The sequence below is a fragment of the Prinia subflava genome, chromosome 25, assembly GCF_021018805.1.
Source record: "Prinia subflava isolate CZ2003 ecotype Zambia chromosome 25, Cam_Psub_1.2, whole genome shotgun sequence".
NCBI lineage: Eukaryota > Metazoa > Chordata > Aves > Passeriformes > Cisticolidae > Prinia > Prinia subflava.
The window spans coordinates 833587-855184 of NC_086271.1; the positions used below are offsets into that span (position 1 = coordinate 833587).

Genomic DNA, 21598 nt, shown 5'->3' on the forward strand with positions numbered 1-21598 from the left:
GGCCATCCCAGCCACACTCACAGAGCTCCTCTGGGCAGCGGCTGCTGGCGCATCACGGCCCCATCCATCGCCACCCGCCGCGCCTCTGTCGCGACACGGCGCTGTCGTCCCGCCCCCTCAGCGCCCTGGCGGGAACTACATCTCCCATGGCCGCGCGCGGCGGGCGCGGCCGCCATCTTGGGCCGGGCGGCGGGGCGGCCATGGGCGCGGGGCGGGCGGCGCTGGCGCTGTGGGCCGTGGCGGCCGCGCTGTGCCGCCCGCAGCCCGCGCTGGCCGCAGGTGAGCGGCGGCACGGCGGGGCGGGAGCGCGGAGCGGGGCCGGGGGGCCGGGCGGGCGGCTCCCGCCGCACCCCGTGGCGGACCGCGGGCCGGAAGGCACGCCCGAGCCGCTGCCCGTCCCCCGCCTCCCCGCCCCGCCGCTTGTTCTGCCGGCGGGTGGATCGAATACTTTGGCTTTTCCTTTCCTTGTGTGTTCTAGATGCCAAGTGGAAAACGATAACCGGCCAAATTAAGAAAGCTGTGGGAGCCTATGAGCCGTGTGTAAAGGAAAATTGCAGCTGCCACCAAAGGTGAGACTGGTTTCCTTTAGACTGCGCAGGTCTCCGGACATAGGAGGGAATCCTTTCGGCAGCACTGGCGGATTGGGGATTAGCTAGGGAATATTTTGGCCCAAAGGTGTCACATCTGCAGCTATGGGACCGCCGCTGGTCACACACCTTGTTACCCTCTGGAACTGAACATACAGTGTTGGCATTTCATGTATGACCACACAATAAACCACACACATAGCTGGTGACATTTCTCTCAACCCACTTCTGCCTTCTCACTCAGTAGGACTGGGAGAGTTTGATGCCTTTAAGCAGCATTTTTATTTAAAGAAGGAAAAGGAATTTAGGAGTTATCATATTGTTCTGCCTTTAGGATGAGGCTTTCACATGCAGAAACACAGATGCCCAGCTTCAAGCCTCCTGTTTAAAAGTATCAGATGCGCGCACTCATTTTTGTGTTTGAGTGCTATATTGGCTTTTCAAATCAGATGAGTCATATTGAGCAACTGTTTGTACACTCTGTTTGGAGTTTTTGATCTTCATTGCACTTGAAATATTGATGAGGGAGTCTCTTCTAGCTGAGCCTTCCAGTCTTTTTCCTAAATTCCAACCCAGATACAACCTAAAGACATATCCTAATCTTTAAACATACACCCCACCAGCTCCTGCCCACCTCTGGGTAAAATACCCAAGTGGTTACAATCTCCAAATCTGCTGCAAGACACGATAGTCAATAGTGACATGAAGTGAGGATGGCTGTGGATGTGCCATGGCACTGCAATTCTCTTCCTGTTCTCGAGCTCCTCCCGTTTGCACCCCTGCCAGACCACTCATGCTGTTGTGGTCAGACTATCTGCACAATGGCAATTCCTGACATAGTTTTACTGCTGTCTACCCGATTAGGAAATAGTAGAATTCTGGAGGATGGAAGATCATCAAATCCAACCCCTCTGCTCAAGTAGGCTTGCCAGGACTGTGACTAGTAATGTTGAATATCTCAACATTAATAAGTCAAAGAAACTTCACAGCCTCTCAAGGCAACCTGTACCAGTGTTTGACCATCCACACAGTGGGATCACCCTGACAGTGTTTCCTTAAGCTGAAACATTGATGCAATGTCTACCTAAAAGCAAAGAATGTTTCCTTGCCTGTTACAATCCGACACTGTTTATGACATGCTCCACGCAGTTAGATCACAGGACTTTTAGACTAAATTGATCTAAGTTGCATCCTCCTTCTGTGTTTTCTTGTGTTCATTAGGTTTGTGCTTCTATACTGTGTTCCTGGAGCTCACTGGTGATGTGCAGAAGTTAGAGGACATGTGCTGCATAGGCCTGTCCTCCTGGGCCAGCTTTCACTCACCCAGTGTTCCTGGGTGATGGTATTTCATGCAACTAGACTGTTACCTACAGTTTTAATGTCTACACAGGATGACATTTTGTGAGGAATTTGGTCTTGGTGCGCTCCATCATTTATGGAGAGCCAGAGCACAAGGCTGAAGTGAGCTGAAGGGTTTTACCCAAGGCATGCCAGGGTATGTCAGGTACTTTTGTGAGAGAGTGACTAGAGTTGTCCTTTGCTGGGCTTTGTGTTCAGGCAAGGAGCACATAGGTAAAAGTCTGAAGCTTGGGGCTGTGAGTCTCTGAGCAACTTCCAAGTGACTTAAATTCTCACACCAGAGCTCCTAGAAGCTACATGGAGCTTCTTCTAGATAGAAGCCTGTTCTGCACACTGCAGTAGTTTAATGCACAGTATGCTCCCTGTGGTACATAATAATTGCTGATGGTTTTGTTTCAGTGTCTGGAAGCAGGACCTGGCTCCTTTTCGAGGTGGCATTTCCAAGGAGACGATGTCAGATGTGGTGAGCCGGAAGCTCGGGACCCACTACCAAATAATTAACAACAAACTGTATCGTGAGCAGGACTGCATGTTCCCTGCGAGGTAAGAGCTGTGCAGGGGATCTGCTCTCCCTAGCTGGGACTAGAAGAGTACTTCCAACACTGCCAAGTTGGAAATTATTGAGTACAATGATATTTCAGAGGTCTGAATTACTCATCAGAGCAGGAGACCAGAAAATAAACTATTAGGCTTATGTGCATCAACAGGGAAGTGTCACTGTTGCAGTTCAGTGTGCAAAGGGTTGGTTGGTTGTGGGATCCCAGACAAAGCTCAGATCAGGCCCCATTTAATAGGATGTGTTGCCTCATTGGTGTCCACACTGCAGTGGGACTTGGAGGCTGCTGTAGGCAGTTCCCAGTTTGCACCACAGTATGGCTTAGGCTCTCTTCTGCCTCTGTGCAGAGCAAGAGCTGCAAGAGACTGCAGGAGTCTGCCTCCTTAGAGCTCTTTTGCCATGTGTCATTTCTCCACAGATGCAGTGGAGTTGAGCACTTCATTCTGGAGATCATCCACCGCCTCCCTGACATGGAAATGGTGATCAATGTGCGAGACTACCCCCAGGTTCCCAAGTGGATGAAACCCATTATCCCAGTCTTCTCCTTCAGCAAGGTACACACACCTTTTGAAGCTGAGCATTTCCAAGACGTGCGTGTCCTTCTTTCTCTTGGGAACATATTTTTGAGGATGGTTCTCTGTAGGTTTTCTGTGCGTCAAAATTGTTTGCTCCTTCTTGCCCTGTTTCCTTTTGCTTCCAATTTTCTGGCAGACAGAACTTGCAGATCAATTTGATAGATCAGCTTTTCCCCTCATTAGCTTCTCTTCCAGGCCAAAAAGTGTGCCTCTGCTGCAGTGGAATGATACACAGCTGGGTGGGATATGTGCCAGTATTCCTCCCGTTTGCTACAATACCTCTGTTAAAATTGTAGCCATAGTTTATCAGCAATATTAAGAATTTTTGATCATGTGAGTTGTTGTACAGTAATCTTATTTAATGTGAATATTTTAGTCCTTTTTCTGTGGTACCACAGATTGGTATTTCTATAATCCTGTCATCCTCTGTGAACCCTTTTCTCTTGGATTCCCTTTTCCACCTGCAAATGTGTGCACACACACGCATGGAGACAATCGCTCTTTGCTTCTCTGTTCCCAGACTTAAGAACCCTCCTGCATGTCTTCCTACCTCTCCCACGTTAAACCTGACTGTAGAATTGTGTCTCATTCTTTCCAACAAAATGTTCTTACACCTCAAGCTTTGACTAATCTTGCTTTGCCTTAGTGTATGCCCTGTATGCCCAAATCCTGCACTTTCACAACAAATCATATTCTTGGCTGAAGTCCAGCAGACAGTAGGTGCAAGGAGAAGCAATGAACTATTTGGTTCTGCTAGTTCAAACCCAACTCTGTTTCTGCTAACTTGCAGCATCTTACTCTGAACCTAAGTCTTCAGCTCGTGCAATCTGAACCATAATATCCATAACTATTGCCTACCTCAGTGATCCTAAAATTCTCTCTAGATTTGCAGTACAGGCAATAACCATGTTCTCTGCTGGATGCAGAGTGAAGCCAAGCTGTCTTGCCCCTTCACCATTGAACAAACTTAGCTCTAGCCAGCAGAACCCAGGTTTTTGCAAAGCAGGTTGCAGGAGTTTAATCTTTGCAGCTGTGTTCATCATTCTGCCCCTGGGTGCCCTGCAAGACCCTGCAAGAAACTGAGCTCTGCACTCACTGTTGTCCAGTATCTGAATTGTAACTCAACCCTACCTAATTGAAACCTAGTGAACTAGGCACAGCTCACATTTCAGCAGCCAGTGTTAGGAAGACTTCAGGGTGCTGGTCTTATGTGCTTTCTAAAGCTGAAATTATAGGAGATTGAAGTATTGTCCTGTTCTGAATCTCAGAAAGTTGATCATGGGGCTGTCGTGGTCTGTTACCAGTGCCTGGTTGTAGCAGGACTGAGAAAATTCAAGTTGGAAGAGACCTTAGAAGGTCACCCTGTCCAGCATCTTTGCTTAGAGAAGGAACAGCTCTGGGGTGCATCCTGCTTATATCTGAGCATCCCTGGGGACGGGCCATCCACAGACAGTTTGACCTGTTGTCAGAATGAAAACATATTTCCCACTATCTAACTGGAATTTCTCCTCTTGTAATCAAAGCCTGCTGCCACTCATTCTGGCTCTGCACTTCAGAAAAGAGTGTGCCTCCTCCTGAGCTCTCCCATTAGGCAGTAGGAGATGGCATTTACATTCCCCCAGGCTTCTTCTCCATCTGCACAGACAAACCCATTCCTCAGCCCGTGTTCCTAAGTCATGTGCACTAACCTCCTAACTAATTCAGTGGCCTTAGACCCACCAGGATCTCCAGGTAGATGGATAATTGTGTAGGAAGTTTACTACTAGTGCAAGGAAGTTGCCTATAGTCTGGTTTCATGGAAGGGTTTTGTCTTAAGTGCTGGTCTTCCCTCTGATAATATATGGGGATTTAAGCAACCAAACAGGAGTGAGGAAATGAATTCTTACATGACCTGGATATTTGTTACAGTGGATTGTTAAGTGATCTCTAGGATGTGTGGAATGAAGTGTTAGAAGCCTTAAAGTCAAAGTGTCACAAAATGGAGAAAGCCAACAGAGCTGCCAGGAAGGAACATTTCTTACTGGTGGGCTCAGTCAGTAAACCAAAGTAGATATTGCTCTCATTCTTGCATTACTCTCCTTTTTCTCAAGACATCTGAATACAATGATATCATGTATCCTGCCTGGACATTTTGGGAAGGAGGACCAGCTGTTTGGCCAATTTACCCAACAGGTTTAGGGCGCTGGGACCTCATGAGAGAGGACCTCAGAAGGTATGTTTTGGAAATGGTTATGTGTGGGGGGAGTTTTCATGGAAAACAAAAGCCCATCTTGCACTGGGCAGCACTGGGCCAGTGTTGATGTCTAAGACCATAGGTCTGTTGGCCTGTGATCTGTCCTGTGCCTCACATTAACTACCTACAGCCTAAGTGCTGTTTGGGAATTCTCCATGGAAACCTTGGATGATGTCACTGGCAGTTATAATTAGCTCCTCTGTTTGCAACCCTTTAGTAAGGAATGCAGAGGACAAACTATGCACATCCTTCATGCTGTCAGGGCCAGATTGCTATCAGGTTTGGGGAGAGCAGGTTTGTCAATAAAGCAGCAGTTATCTTTTGCCTGCAGAAATCTCCCCTGATATACAGAAATATTTTTCTTTCTTTTTAACTACTTCTCTAGCAGCTGTGTTTTTTTCACTGCAGGGATGATCCAGGATGTTTGTATAAGCTTCTGGAAGGCTAAAGGAAAGCCTTCTTTAGATCTGCTTTTACTTGAGTGTCATTGTGCAATAGGAAAACCTGGAATCACTCCAAAGAATCAAGAGTCACTACTGGGCTAAACAGAAGATGTTCTGGCTAGGAGTCTTCCTTTTGGCAGGATCTTTTGACTTATTAGCAGAGTAAGGGGCAGCTTTCCATGGAAAGTGACAAACCAAGTGTGCAACAGTGAAACAAAATTGTGAACAGAGAAACAAAACAGCAAAAACCATTTCTATGTAATTGACTTCACATCGGAATGCAAGGTTGAATCTTTCGCTCCTCAAAATCTGAAGATCCACGTGGTTATTCATAGTTAAATCTTAATGTGTTGTAGTGCAATGGAGGTCCAAAGCATTTAATCATCCTTGTGTTTTCACTGTGTCACTGGGTTATAAGGACATGCAAAGCTTGACCTGCACAGGTAGATCATCATGTTCCACCAGGTGCAGTAGAAAAGTGTGAGAATTCCCCTGAGAGGTGGAGAGGCAGGTGACTGCAGTGGCAGAAAAAAAAATCTCAGGTGAACAGCTATATTGAAGGACTTGATTAGGTTTAAAATGAAAGTGATTAGGAAAAACAATGAACTCCTGTGTTTTAAGTGCAGAACACTAGGTGGGTTTTTTGTTTCTTGATTGGTAGTTTTGTTTTGTAGTGGGAAATGACTTATTAGAAACACTCTAGTCATTTTTCACTATCCATATTCAGTGAGGTACAGCAAAATAAAGCCACAGTAGAAAAAGTGGATTCAAATCTTAGGTAGACTTTTAATACCCTTCAGGGTTTGGTGGGGAGCTGTGTGTAATGTACTGTCTTGCCTGAAAGGTGTTCTGGAAAGTAGCCTATATTGTGTTGCCTTAAACACAATATTCACAGGAAAACCTGTTTCATTGGACCTGGCTGATTTTTTTTTTTAATGCTATAATGAAGAAAGTGATTTCCATCAAAAATGAAGAATAGAAAAACACATCATGCTGTGAAAGCTGATGAGAGTGTTGTTTCATGGTTATATTAAATCATTTATTACCACATTTAAAAAATATTTTCAGATCTGCAGAAAAATGGCCATGGAAGAAAAAAATCTCTAAGGGATATTTCCGAGGATCCAGGTGAGCATTTTTTCCCGCAACAGAAGATTCTGTGACAGCTCTCTGTATGTAGAAATTTCCATGTTGCCTAGACCTAATCCCTAATTAAGTGTAACTCAGAGTGTGTTTTCCAGAAGTAAGGAAAGTGAGACATGTTGTACAGCATTGCACTATTAGTTATTCTCCACAAGAACTGCCATTTGCAACTCGTTTATTATAATCACCTAATATTGGAAACAGAAGTCGTGATGGATTTGCCACATTATTTCTTAATGACTAAAGCTGTCACCTCAGGAACCCGCTTGTTTTGTTCTGTGAAGGGAACTGCAGGTGCTTGATACAAATTTAAAGATTTAATATTGCTGTTCATGCTTCCTGCCAATGTGAATGCTTTATTTGCAGTGCAACTGCTCCACACTGAATGAAAAGTATTTTGGCCATAAGTTACCTGAGTGGGTAACTTATGGTGGGAGGTAGGAGAAGATTATTTTTGGCCTCTCTCCAGTGACAGTTTCAAACAATGTTTAACCCCATACTTTGTTTCTTCCCCTTCCCCAACAGGGAAGGATTTCAAGGCTTGCCAGGTAGGCTCAGGAGGTGATGAGGAATGTGTCTCAGGGATGCCATAACCTTGTTTATCAGCAGTGTTTTAAAGTCCTGTCAGAGGGATCACTGCTGAAGATGCTGAGGATCTCTTTACTCTCTCTGATAAGGTGGGAGTTGAAGCAATTGGCACCCATCAGCATAAAGGAAGGATTTGTCCCAGGAATTGTTAAATAATACTGTTAAATACACAGTCAGTCAAATAATTTTGGTACCCATAAGTCATTCTCTTCTATTAATATACCTTTGGACAGAAATACACTGTGGTACACACTTGGTAATGTTTTGGGGGCTCACAGGGAGGTGAGCCTCAGAAAGCAGCAGTGCCTCAAGTCCTGTGATCTGCTAGCTGTGTTGAGTCATGGGGACTGGCAACTAGTGACAGCATTTCTTTTTCAGAACCAGCCCTGAGAGAGATCCCCTCATCCTGCTGTCCCGAGAAAACCCAGAACTTGTTGACGCCGAGTACACTAAAAACCAGGCTTGGAAATCTGAAAAGGTGTGTGGGTGTTTGTCTGTCTTCTGAGTGTGAAGGCCAGGAAAGGTGACATTGCAAGATGGCTTTGATGAGAGAGAAACATCCTGTTGGAGAGTTGTGGGTGATCCTTTAGGGTGGGGGAGGTTTGTAGTTCCCTTGATGGCCGCACCTCTCTGACAGATGAAAGGAAGGAGTCTCTAGAGCCTGGCAGGCCAAACACTTCTCTTCCTTCTACGCTTGTTGTTCAAGGAAAGGAGAACACATAAGAAAATGAATCTCTGCCAATCTCCTCCTCTGCCACAACAACAAAATTGGCCAACCCTTCCCCTCCTGTCTCTGAGCTGCCTCTCTGGTGTTGTCAGTCTTCAAACCTTTTTCTGTTTTCTCCATTTCTTGATCCTGTTGTGGATAACTTGCTGATAAACTGGTGCTGATAAGTTTTTAGTTTCTTACTTAGTCTGCCGTCCAGCTCTCTCCAGACAGTCTTGGCTAATCCAGTTACACTTGGCTTCACACAGTCCATTGTCCCAAGCTGTTTTCCACTCTGAAGCTGCCAACAAAACATTATCATTTAATGTGTTTGTGCTGGCATCCCCTTACAGGCAGTGTGTAATTTACTGAGCTTTTTTTCATGTTTGAAGGCCCGGGAATTCTTTATAATCCTTCTAACAGCCCACCAGAGAAGGTTTTCTCAGAAGTGGTAATGGAAGGTTTTTACACATCACCTTTGTTTCTAACTGAGAAGGAAAACAAATTAAATTACCATTTGAAGCTTACTGTTTTGTATTGGTTTGTTTTGTTTTTTAATTCTCTTTATTTTAAGGACACCTTAGGAAAGCCTCCTGCAAAGGAAATTCCACTGGTTGATCACTGCAAATACAAGTAAGAGTTTTGATTAGTAAAGCTGTTCAAGGGCTGTGGGTTAGTCTTTCCTTGCATGGTGTAGGGTCTCATTTTATTATAAGATCTAATTCAATGACCAGCTTCATGTAGATATGAAAGCTTGTGAGCAGATATAAGACAGCTGAAAATTTGGGAGCTTAGCATGACAAGTGCTGCCACTAGATGCATGTAGTAAAAGAGAGAACCTGAGATCTGATTAACAGACACAGTATTAATTCATACTTTTTATGTTGTTTGGGAGAATGTGGTTTTGATTTGCAAGGCTTTTTATTGTTTAACTACTTTAGTGAGAGGTTTTTGCTGTAATACTCTCACGGGTTTCTATGTGCAATATAAACTCTTAGTGTGTATGCACTGTGTGTCAGATGTTTTGCTTTTTCTTCTGCTAGTTGTGATTCTGCCAGCCAGAATCTGCTGATAGAAGAGCTCAGTCATTTGGCTGAATCTGTGTTTTTGTGCAAATGTGATTGACTTGTCTCATTTTGTATTTCACTAGACTGTAGCCCAGATTTGTCCATTCTGTTACACATACACTGCCCAGCTCTGATGCTCCCCAGCCCATCACATGGTGTAGGCTGAGACCTTCTCACAGATTACTTTTGTTGTAGCCCAGGGTGGCAGGGTCAACAGGAACTTTTGTCTGCTCCCTTCAGTGTAGGTGTTACAGCAGGCTGGCTTGGCTCAGGTCATGGATGGTGGGAGCTGTGTCTGGAATTGGACAGAGGCATTTCCTTGCTTCCAGACCATAATTCTTGTTACATCTCTACACATATTTCTTGAGTTCCTAATACAGTGAGCTCCTTGTCCCTGCCTTGAGATCCAAGGTAATACAAAGGATGCAAAGTAATTTCAGGTTTACTCCTTGTTATTTACTGCTGAACTAAGTTTAGCTGTAATTCCCATCTTGCCCAAAATATATATAATATATAAGCTTTATCTCACCCAAAATAGCTTATTTAAAGGAAGAACTCTCTTCCTCCAGCCCAAAATGTTTGACTTCAAAGATCAGTTATATGTTCTGGGGAAGTTTACCCGTAGGAAAAACAGCTTTCCATATAATAGGAGAAAAGTGGTTTTGATAAAGAAAACAAGTAAGCAAACAAACATCCCTATGAGATACAGTTTGCTAAGAGAAATACCCCCTTGCCATAGTCAAGCCTACTTTACTAACTTGGCAGAAAATACTGAAAACAAAATTGTGGATTCTTTGTTATCTGCCAAGTCCATCTGTTGTGTGCTGGCCCATTCAACCTCCTAGGGTTGCATTCCCAAGTTAATATGAAACAATTACATTCAGATTAAAGCAGAATCCCAGAGAAAAAAAATAACCTGAGATAGATGTGGCAAAGCACAACAGTGAACAGAAAAGCTTCACTGCAAGGCAAGAGAATTGGGAAAACTTTCCCTGTGGTTGACAAAGCCTCTGGGTGACCCCACAGGGTCACAGAATCCATGTTGGGACCTTCCATGAAGTGTTGGTAATTGTCCACGAGGCCTCATCAGTTTGTCACAGGCAGGTGCCTTTATCAGAGATAAAGCCTCACACCTTGAATTTCTCACTGAGTTTTGACAGACAGCAGAATCTCACCCAGCCCACCCTTAACTTCAGCTCACCTTTCCTGTGAGCAGCTTCAAATAAATGCCTCTCCTCTGTTGTAGTGACTGGAGTGCTGCTGAGCTGCTGCCTCTCAGGGAAGGTTCACAGCCTCTTGGAGACCATCACACTTTATTGTATTTCCTCACAGCAAATGAGTAATCAGGTCCCTCTCTTTGCTCACCCTTTTAAAGGTACCTGTTCAATTTCCGGGGAGTGGCGGCCAGTTTCCGCTTGAAACACCTTTTCCTGTGCGGCTCACTCGTCTTTCACGTGGGAGAAGAGTGGTTGGAGTTCTTCTATCCCCAGCTGAAGCCTTGGGTCCACTACATCCCGGTGCGGTCAGACCTCTCCGACGTCAGGTGTGAGGGCTGAGGCTGCTCCGTGGAGCACTCTGTACCATGGGGAAGCCTTTGGGAAGGTGGGATTGTTTGTTAGGCCATGAAGTGCCTCCACTCTGAGGCATCAGGCAAAGACTCCTGGAGGTTATGGTCTTTTCATCAGTTTGCCCCCAAAGAACCCTTTGCTGATATTGCTTGGGGAGTACAGTTTCACTGGAGTTAGGCTTTCGCTCTCACTGAAATCAGCAGGCACTAGACACTTAAATTTGCAAGTGGGCAGCAGAGATAAGGGGGAAGAAGAACTTATCAGTGGGCCAAAAATGTGTTAGCTGCCAGATTTCAGGATGTTGTCCAGAACTGATGTGAAACAATCAAGAAGAGAAGTTTCTTCTGGGCTCTGAGGTGAGCAGCACCTTCACTCACTTGTAGACTCTTAACAACTTAGCCAAGGGACGATGTTCTCCAGTGAGCCAGTTGTTTCATAGCTTTTTCTGTGTGTGTGTCTTCATTTTAGGGAGCTCTTGCAATTTGTAAAGGAAAATGATGCCATAGCACAAGAAATTTCAGAGAGGTAAGCAGTGTGTCCTTCCTGGCTATTAGGCAGTCTTGTTCCAAAACGTTTTCTTACTCTGCTTTTGAAGGGATTGCCCATCAAAGACAACCAAGTATTAGTAGGGTGCAGTACAACAGATCTCCTGCAATCACAGCAAGAGGGTTGAAGCACTCATAACAAGCAGAGGGAAGCAGAGAAGAGGATGCTGTGCTCAGCTCTTTGGTTCACACGTGACCTATGTCAGGAACCCCACAGAAAGCTGGCAGAGGTTGGGAGCTTTCGTCTCAGGATGAGGCGAGCTGGCTCCTGGGAGCTGTGTCTGCACTGTAAACTTTATCTATCCAGGCTGGTCTGAAGCACCATGCGTCAGCGCTGCTCTAGCTGTATGTGATAAGTGAAACCTGGTATTTATTATCCCAGATAGCAAATGCTGTCTTGAGGATAGCAAAAGCACTGCAACTGTCAGAGCTGTGAGCATGAATGAAAATTGTAAAATTAAAATAGACAGTACGGAGCAGTGTTGTTTCTCATTTGAAACAGAGTGAATGTTGATATACATCCAAACCAAAACTAATGACTCTTGTAGGAACTGGAAAACAGTCCTGACTGTGCCTTGTGTGTCTCTAGGGGACGTCAGTTCATCACTGAGCACTTGGAGATGGAGGACATCTCTTGCTACTGGGAGCATCTGCTGTCTGAATATTCCCAAACCTTGACTTACAAAGTGAAAAGGAGGAAGAGCTACAGCGAGATCACTTCTGGACGACTGAAAACAGAACTGTAGACTTCTCTGTTTTTCTCTTTGGCTCAAACTGATCACTGTGGAAATCTGAAGATCAGTATTAACTTATCTCTTGCTCTCTCAGACCTACCTTTCACTCTAGAACTACAGAGAACAGCAGCAGGCTTGGACACTGCTTCCAGGCAGTGGGGTCTGGTTATATTGCCACCACGAGGCTGTTAGGCAGCATGTTGGATGATGGCTATTTCATGGGGTGGTCAGTCATGCCTAGAGGAGGGGTGTTAGCATTTAGAACTTAGTAACTACCTGTCTCAGAATGATCCTAAATCCCATTCAGTCGATGAGAAGCCTTACTGGACTTTTTACCAAAAGTCATGGCAAGGGACACAGACTGTGAGCTGCACTCTGCTGGCAAATACTTGTCCCTTTGTTTGGCAGATGTTTTCTCAGCTGGGTGGTAGCACTTGGGGTATTAGCTGTTCTCTGATAGAAGCAGGTTCTAGGATTTGGGGGTAACATTTCTGGGTAGCTTAGAGTTGATGTCAGGTTTTAGAGGCTGATGGTAAGGTTTTGACATGCCCTTGGAAGGATTACTGGTCCTTGCAGAGTTACCCTACCTGCCTCACAGGGGAGCAGCAGTGGTGGTGATGTGGCCATCACCAGTGATGTGCTTGGCAACTGAGGAAGAGATGGTTCATCCTTCAGCAGATGAGCTGGGTGCCTGCATAACTGAGCCCCTGTTAATTATCTCTCACCAGCTGCCTGGCCAGACATCCTGGGACCCTTAGGAACCGAGAGAAAATATTTACAGAGGTAGATTTAGCACTTCTTTTTTTTTCCAAAAGTGCAGAATCTGCTCTCCCCTTCTGTAATCTTCTAGGATTAATTTGGGTGGTTTTTTTTTTTTTTTGGTTGGGGCTTTATGGGTTTTATTTTTGAGATTGGTAATACATCTGCTCACTTCAGTACTTGCTTTTCCTCCCCACAGCTGCGCCACTCTTTTCTTATCTCTTTCAGCCTGGTTGAGGGAATGTCTTCAGTCACACAGTAGCTGCTACTGCTCACAGTGCCCAGTTTGAGTTCAGTCACAGGCTGCTTGTTTTTGCTGTGTTTATGCCCACCACAGCCTAGCAGCCCAGGACTGCAATCCCTGAAATGCTCTGTGCCCCCTAAGGTGAGAAGCTGGGAGGGAGCAGAATCTTCTCTGGCAGCCAGACAGGAGAGTGTGCATGGCAGGAAGGACACAGGAGCCTCCTAGAGGAGCACCCTTGATGGTAAAGCAGCCTCAAGGCTCAGAGAGCAGCACATTATCATGGAAGAGGATGATGGCAACAGCTCTCAGGCCCATCTGCAGTCAGTGTGGATCAGGGAAGAAGGAAATTGCATGGAACAATAATATTTAAGTGTCCTCCCAGAGGCCTTGCAGCCCTGGTACAGGGACACAGCAAGTGGCTCTATTGATCAAGTGCTGGTTGCTGGGGCAGTGTGTTGGTTTTGGGACCAGAGCTGGGATTATCCCATCCAGCAAAGGAAACAAGATGGGGCATTAAAAGAACCTGATTTTCCAGGAAAAATGTGCCAGGGTGGAAAGGGTGTTAGGGTTTTCTATTTTTAGCCAACAGAGAGACAGCACTCCAAGAAACAGAACAGCTCTGTATGATATTTTAAAACCATTTGTAATGAAGTGCTTTTTGGAATAAAACAAACAAAAATGAAGTTTTGCTGGATGCATGTTGCTTCATCAGAAAAGTAATAAAGGGTCTGCAGAGCCCCAGCTGTTCCACCTGTAGATCTAGCGATGGAACTTGATTGTTGCACCTCAGGCGGCCCTTGGTTGAAGTGTTGGTTCGTCAGGAGTGGGGGAAGAATCCCGGGAATTCAAGTCCCATACGTTAAAATACAGGCTGTGGGAATAAAATGTGGGAAAGCCCAGGCACCTCCCCTGGAGGGGAGCTTTGGTGAAAGGCCTCACAAATGAGTCTGGGGGCACTTCGGGGGTATTTGATGGTTTATGACACCTACTACAAGACAGCTGCATCCTTGTCAGCACAGTCGAGCCCGCAATGCCCCATCAGACCTTCCCCGAGGGAAGGGGAAATTCCCAACACAGTGAGTTGGAAATTTCAGGGAAGGCGATGAGCACCGTGAGAGGCGCCGCCTCGCCGTGCAGGATTTGCCTGTTGGCAGCCTCAAAGCCCCCCTCTGCACCCCCTCTGTCTCATGCGAACCGGGCATCGCAGCCCCCAAAACTCAGCTCCTCTCTCGGGGTGGGGGGAACAAAGCTGGCCCTGCACAGAAGGGGAAATGTTCGGAGTCGTTAATCTGTGATAGTGCCGTCTCTACTGCGAGCCGAGCCGAGCGGGTCCGAACCGAGCCGAACGGGTCCGAACCGAGCCGAGCGGTTCCGAGCGTTTCCGAGCGTTTCCGAGCCGCTCCGTGCCGTGCCCCGCCGGGCCGCAGGGGGCGCTGCCGTCCTCGCCCGGTGCCGCCGCCGCCGGCGCGGCCATGGCGGAGCTCCCCGGCCCTCAGGCGGGGTTGGGCCGCCCCGCGCCGCTGCCGCAGACGGGCTGGGAGCGCCTCAGCGAGCTCTGGCGGCGAGAGTGAGCGCCGGGCCGGGCTCGATGGGCGGGATGGGCCGGGCGGGGCTCTGCGGGGCTGCGTCGCGGCCGTCCCGCCGTGTTGACCCCGGCCCGCCCCGCGCCCATCGCTGCCCTTCCCTTGCAGCGAGCAGCAGCAGTACCCGGAGGAGACGGTGAACATCGTCAAGTCAGCCTTCACGGCGGGCGTGGTGGGCTGGCTGTACGGCGGGCTGCCTGCCTTCGTCAGCGCCCGCAAGGCCTTCATCGAGAGCAGCCACGGCGAGATCTTCCAGAACCGCGCCGATGCCGTGGTACGGGCCCGGGGGTGCACGGGGGGCGCCCGGGAGGCCTCGGCCTTGGGAAGGCGCCGGTGGCGGAAGGTGCCCTTGGGGACGCGGGTTGCGGGGACACCGGAGCTCGCAGGAGGCCTCGTGTCTGTAGGAATCGTGTTTTTCTCCGATTCTGGTACAAAAAGTTTGCTGGGAGTAAGAGCGTGCAGGTCATTAGCGGCTCCTCGTTACCCAAACTGCACGCGGTCAGCTTTAGAGAGGTGTCCTTACTTACAGAGAAAGTTGGTAACAAAGTTTACCGCTCTGTTAAGTGGCTGATTTATATGTCTCGAAAAGGCTTCCTGCTTGTAAATTTTAGTGTGCTGACAGGAGACTTCATAGCATCAAACTGGGATTGTATTCTTGTCTCATTAATGTGAGTCATTTTTAGACCATTTAAAATTCTTTTAGAACAACAGCACAACAAAGAGCATTTGTGACGTTTTATAGATGTATTTGAACTTCTAGGTGTTTGTTATTCAATTAAACTGTTGGTTACCTAGATTATGAGAAAGAAAACCCCTTAAAAATCTGCCTGATGTAAATTTTGCATCACTTACAACTAGATTTGGCCTCTGATGTGGTGAACTGCAAATTACCACTGCCTGGCTTCACTCCGGTGATTCTCTGGTATATCTGAAGCCAGGCTGAGCACCTACACCACAAGCACTGGAAGAGAAAATTTATTAACTTTCATGGTATTAATGGCAGCATTTTTAATTTTTGTGAAGCTTCTGTTTATCACATATTTTAAAAAAACCTTTTCAAACTTTTAATTGCCAGTGTTAAACGGCAGAGCTTGATGGTATCTTAGCATTGAATGTAGATGGTTATTAGTAATTTATTATTATTTGTTAATATTTGTGAACTCATAATAATGAAGTGGTTTCTAGTTTTTCTCTCCATTGCTGCTTTCCTCGAAGAGCTCTCCCAGTCCACCCAGATGCCTTTCAGCAGCAGGATTAGAAAGAGCAGCTGGCATTCCAAACTGGAATTGATTCTTGGTTTTCCTGTCGGTGGCTGGGAGCAGCTTTTCCTCCGAAGGTGGCTGACCCGGTCAGAGCTGGGCTGGCAGGAGGAGAGGAGGGGCTGTGGCATGTGACACGTCCTCTCTGTCCCCTCAGCAATCCGCACACCGGGCCGGTCTCCGGAGCTTCATCCGCTACGGCTGGCGCTGGAGCTGGAGGGTCGCGGCTTTCGCCACCGTGTTCAAGTGAGTCTGTCCTGGGGGCAGAGGGAGCAGAGCTGCCCTGTGCTTGTGGCCAGGAGCCCTCCCTGCCAGCACTGCCCACAGCCCTGGTGATTGATTGAGGCTCCTGGTGTCACCCTGAAAAGAGTCTGGTTGATCAGGCAGGAGCATGAAGAGGGTTTAGAATTGCCCCAGAATTCTCATCCTTTAATGAATCAACACACACCCTAAATGTGGAAAAGCCCTGTTTGTAGATCTAATCCCCGCTGCTACTGACTTGAATACTGTTCTTCCCTTTCCTGACAACTGCTTTCTGCTTTTGCTTCATCTCTTTTTCGTGCTTTTTCTCTGAGGGAGTGTTAAAGTGTCTTGGCAGTTTCTGGAAGTGCTTTCTAACCCACACTGATTTTTCTGTCCTCTCTGCTATGTCTCATTACTCCTAGTTTGTATACACTGGTGGTACTCACAATTGTCACTACTCCTACTTTGTATACACTGCTGTTACTCATAATTTTTTGTTCTTGTCCTCAGACACTTGCAGGGGATTTTCTTGTTCTTGAGCAGTTGCTGAATATCAGACCTGCCAGTTCTATGCACCTGTATAGGTCTTCAGATTTTTCCTACACACACAAAACCAGTGTAGAGAGTGTTCTGCTTCCCTGATTTTCTGCCTAGGTTGTGTCAGTGCATTTCTGGCAATAGAACATCATACCAAGCACGATCTTCTGAGCAAAGCCCTGTTAAACTAGCAACGTGTCCTTCCCTGTTGTTCAAACTAGTAAATTTGTAAATTTAAATCTGCATTCATTCTCTCTGCAGGTATGTTCTGTTTAAGTTCTCCTTCTGCTTTTAAGATCCCACAGTATTGACTGGCATTATTTTATTCTTCTGTTCTGAATTTCTTCCTCACTGTCTCTTGGTTTCTGTGGCTCCTTTTAGTTTAGTATCTGTTTTTAGACTTAGCATGCTGTTTGCTTTCTCTCCTGGAGCTTTTGATTTCTTTGGGTTTTCCTGGATTTCTCTGGATCTGACATGTAACCTCGCCATCCTCCACCAGGTGTCTCCCCTGCAGTCAGATCAGCCCCCTTTTCAGCAGCCCTCTGGAAAAGGTTTCCAACGACGCTATTTGCTGCTCAGCGTTGTTTCTGTAAAGCCCAAGTTGAAAATTTCGTCCTGCAGTTGTGAAAACTTTCAGTGTCACAATTTAAACCCAAATTGTTTGGGTTTATCTGTGTTGGGAAGGAGGGGAGGATTGCTGTTGGCTTGTCAGTGTCATGCAGGAGGCTGGGGAGTATGTGGCTGCTGAACTTAGAACAGAGTGTTTTGGGGCTTAGCTGATGTTTTAGGAAGAGCTGGTTTACCTCCCCCAGAGGGAAATCTGATGCCACCAGAGTGGGTGACCCTGCTGATGTCATGAGTGTGACTTAGGCTGTTGTACTGGGGATTGTTTACAAGGCAGGATCTTACTGACACGTGGATCAGCTTCTGTCCTACATCAGGACTGACTGACTGATAGGACCTCTTCACTGCTCAAATTCTTTTATCCTTCTATCCTTTTATGTGTTCCTAGGCACTAGGACAGGTAGCTCAGAGAAGCTGTGGATGCCCCATCCCTGGAGGGATTCAAGGCCAGGCTGAACGGAGCTCTGAGCAGCCCTGTCCAGTGGAAGGTGCCCCTGCCTGCAGTGAGGGCTTGGAAGTGGACAATCTTTAACATCATTTCCAACCTAAACCATTCTGATTCTATGATTCTATATGATGGGAAAGAAAAATCTTTGATTAAAAAAAGAAAGTATATCTCAGATCCAGTTCAGGAGCTCTGATACTCCCTGGCCTGTGTCTGTGCAGCTGCCCGCAGGAAATTCACAGAAGCTTGGCTGGCCTGTGTGCTCTGAACAGATGGGCAGCCAGGCAGTTAGAGGCAACCTGGGGGCTGACTTAATGAAATCCAGCTTTATTTCAGGCTGTGTTTTGCTACCACTCTTCTTCCTTGGGCAGCTGCTGACTTCTGTGCCTTACCTTTGCAGCGTGGTGAGCACGGGCCTGTCTGTGTACCGCAATAAAACCACCATCAGTAATTTTGCTGCAGCAGGAGGTAAGAGTGCTGTAACCTTGTGTGCCTCTGTTTGCAAGGAAGTCATAGCAGAAAAGCATAAGCAAGTATCCACATCCCTTGGGCTTGAGCTGCTTCTGTGCTCTTGGGTTTTGCGTCTTGTTCCACTGGCTTTGCTCCGTTGTTTGCCTGGTGCATGCCTTTGTTTGTAACAGAGATACTGATGCACTGCAGAAACCATTGGGGAGGTTTGTGGCTATCAGTTCATCTTCAGGATACTTGCTGGAGTGTTTTGGGTGAAGAATGCTTGTGTGGGGTGAAGGCAATACTTGGTGCATAACTTGTTCTCATAAGCATCTATTTACCAGGGAAAGCATTTCTTATTTCCACTCTTGGTAACAATTCAGCATGCTGTTTATAGGCTGCTCTTTCCATGCTAAGTTTTGCATGCCCACTTTTGGCAACAGGGCTCTGGATAAGTGATCTGCTCGTTCAGTTTTACAGGCTTTATTGCCCTTAGAGATGGATACACTTTTTACTGAACCTTTCTGCCTTACATGGCAGCTACTATTACTAGCTGTTGTTGAACAGAAAAAAGGGTGAGGGAGATCATGCTCCAGCCTGGAGAGAGCTTGGGTTTGCTTTCATAGATACAGGAAAAACTTTGGCATTTTTTCTGAAGCAGAAGAAACTTTGTACAATGTCTCAGTGCAGAGACGATGGTGACTGTGTGGTGAGGGTCTGTCCCACTGGCTATGGCACTTGGTTTCACTGCTCTGTTAAAAGCAGATTTCAGCTTACGGAGAAAAGAAATGCAGCAAAGCAACTGCCTATGTTGGGGTGAGATGTCTGTGGTGGGGCTGTTCCTAGTTTCAGTGGGCTTGTTCTTTTTAGGCTTCACAGGAGCCCTGTTCAGAATGCACTTGGGCCTGCAGGGCCTGGCAGGCGGCATCGTGTTTGGAACGGCGTTTGGGTGAGTTGTGACTGCTGCACACACCGAGCCTGGAATCACCAGTGGGGCTGCAGGAGCTTCCCTTCCTCTCGTGCCTTGAGGGATTTTCTGTATCTCTCCTGGGACCTCATGATGATCACTTTTCTTCCAGCCTTTAAACTGTTTTTCTTTTCTTCTTTGTTTCTTGTTTTGTGTTTTGCTGCTCTCGCAGTAGTGAGAGCTCAGTGCTCTCAGCAGAGCATCTTGTTCGCTGCTGTTGGCTTATTAGAGGGAACAACATAGGCTCCACCAAAGCTAAAATGTGAACAGCAGCCATTAGGAAACACTGAGGGAGTAGCTGCGTGGCTGGGCTGTAAGGTGACACGTCCTTCTGGACAATGACTTCTAACTCAGGAGAAATCTGACTTTCCAAGCAGGCCTGGGATTTCTTCTCAAATATCCTCTCAAGTGAATCTGGGGATTCTGCCTGAAGAAGAGGATGAGCTTTATTTGTGCTGCTTGGCACCATCAGGATGGTGTCAGCTGTGGGCATGCCTGGGAGTAGCTTAGGGCACTTTACCAGTGAAAACACAAGTACTTCCAGAGCTGGATGGAAGCTGAGCAGGGGCTCACTGTGTGAAATATGGTTTAGGTGTTCTGTGGGGTCTTCATTGGGCACCATAAATCCTTCCACCTCTGTGTCCTGTGAATTTCCGTGAGTAAATTCAAAATATGTTATCACAGGGGCTCCAGTGAGTCACAGCTGAAGAGAGGCTGTGGTTGGTGGGCGACAGGAGAACAGGAGTACCTTATTCTGTGGTGTGGTGTGAATTTTGGGGAATGTGATGCTACCCTCATGCACCATCTGACCCGTGCATCCTCTTTTTGCTGATGCCAGTAGTTTATTGCTGTTGTGTGTCCCCTGGGTGACTGGTGGCTTCTCTGCTTCCTCCTTCAGGGTCCCTGTAGGAGGCCTCCTCATGGCAATGTATGGCTTGGCTGGTGAGACCTGGCAGGAGAAGAGGAATCGTGAGCGCAGGGAGCTGTACGAACAGAGGCTGGCAGAGTGGTGAGGAACAGTTCTGCTCCTTCCAGTCGTGCCTAGGAGGGTGTCTGGGTCTGTGTGTTCAAACATTTAGAGAAACCACGGCACACTTGGCTTTCCAAACCTCAGTTCTTCTCTTGGTTGTTGGTATTATTCCCATACTAGTCTTAGAAATGCTGATTTAGTCTTCCCAGTCTTTCCTTCATTTCTGCTGCCTTTCCATCCCTATTAAAGAGAGGAAGGAAGGAGGGTATCTGGAGGCTTGGGGGAAAAAGGGGCATGATCATGTGGACACTGATCATGTGAATTGCTGAACCTTACTCCTAGTTCTAGAAGAAATTTTCAAGAGCTTGGATTCTGCAGTCAAGTCTCTGTCAGGAGGATACAGGCATAAAACTGCTTTGCACTCTCTCTTCTCTCCTTAGGCAATCCAAGCTTAGTATGACTGAAATCTTAGGCCAAACAGAAAACAATGCCCAGGGAAGACCAGAGATGGAAAGAGCAAGAGAATTGAAGAGCTGCTGAGTCTTCCCCAGATCTCTGTTGTAAGAAGCTACATGGCATTTTGATCCTGCTTGTAAAAGCCTTCAGTCAAGGGATCATGGAAGTTGTCTGTGAATGCATTTTATCCTCTGAAAAGGTGTTTTGCTGAAAACATTGTTGGGGGATGGATATCACTGCACAAAGAGCTTGGAAGGGTCAAACCTGTTCCACCTGAGAAGGTGGAAATACAGACTTTACAGACCAGAAGGTGTCATCTAGCTTTGGCAGGAAGTGAGGGCTCCAGAGCCTCATCTAGAGCCCATTTCACTGCTGAAAATGTGCAAACCACCAGTGATGTAGAAATACTCAAGGTAAAGGAGCCTATGAATGGTTCGTGTGCTAAAGGTGCCCTGATTCCAGAAGTTAATTATGTCCTGCTGAAAGCTGCTCATCCAACAGTGCCTGAAGAACTTGCTGATGGTGGTTTCTTACTTAGTTCCTACAGTACTTGGGGTATTTTGCAGTCAGTGTGGAGGAAGGGTGGAGGAGCTGGGAGTTGTATGGAAATACCCTGGAAAAGGCATGTTTTGGGTTCCTTAGTAGAAGCCTGAGGGGGCCACAGGAAACGTGACTTGTTTCTGGTGGTGATGGTGGAAGACTTGGCACTGTGGACAGTTTTAACAATAAGAAGGCCTCTAATTTGATTTGCAAGTTGGAGATTAAGGGATGACCTTTGGGGGAAATGTGGTTCAAGATACTCAATAAAGCCATCCAGCAGTGGTAACTGTGTCCATAAGCTCTTGATGTCAGTACAGCAGGTACCTCATGCTAGTACAGTGTCGGTACTAGAGAAGCATCCTTGAGTGATATTCCTTGGGAAGAGCTCTAAGATCCCACCAGACATTCCTCTACTCA

The 21598-nt window shown here is 46.7% G+C and overlaps 2 protein-coding genes across 2 annotated transcripts; both read left to right on the plus strand.

Annotated features, from left to right (window-relative positions):
* The first annotated feature begins 7 nt into the window (after positions 1-7).
* Positions 8-13790, plus strand: POGLUT1 (protein O-glucosyltransferase 1). Its single transcript, XM_063419434.1, has 11 exons — positions 8-279; positions 479-569; positions 2346-2489; positions 2921-3056; positions 5168-5289; positions 6822-6881; positions 7863-7962; positions 8765-8823; positions 10633-10800; positions 11294-11350; positions 11960-13790. Exons 1-11 carry the CDS (start codon positions 147-149, stop codon positions 12114-12116), a joined length of 1227 nt encoding a protein of 408 aa, XP_063275504.1. The 5' UTR covers positions 8-146; the 3' UTR covers positions 12117-13790.
* A 724-nt stretch (positions 13791-14514) lies between these two features.
* On the plus strand, positions 14515-21467 carry TIMMDC1 (translocase of inner mitochondrial membrane domain containing 1). Its single transcript, XM_063419437.1, has 7 exons — positions 14515-14674; positions 14799-14964; positions 16107-16195; positions 18199-18266; positions 19119-19197; positions 20114-20224; positions 20626-21467. Exons 1-7 carry the CDS (start codon positions 14580-14582, stop codon positions 20723-20725), a joined length of 708 nt encoding a protein of 235 aa, XP_063275507.1. The 5' UTR covers positions 14515-14579; the 3' UTR covers positions 20726-21467.
* The last annotated feature ends 131 nt before the right edge of the window (positions 21468-21598 follow it).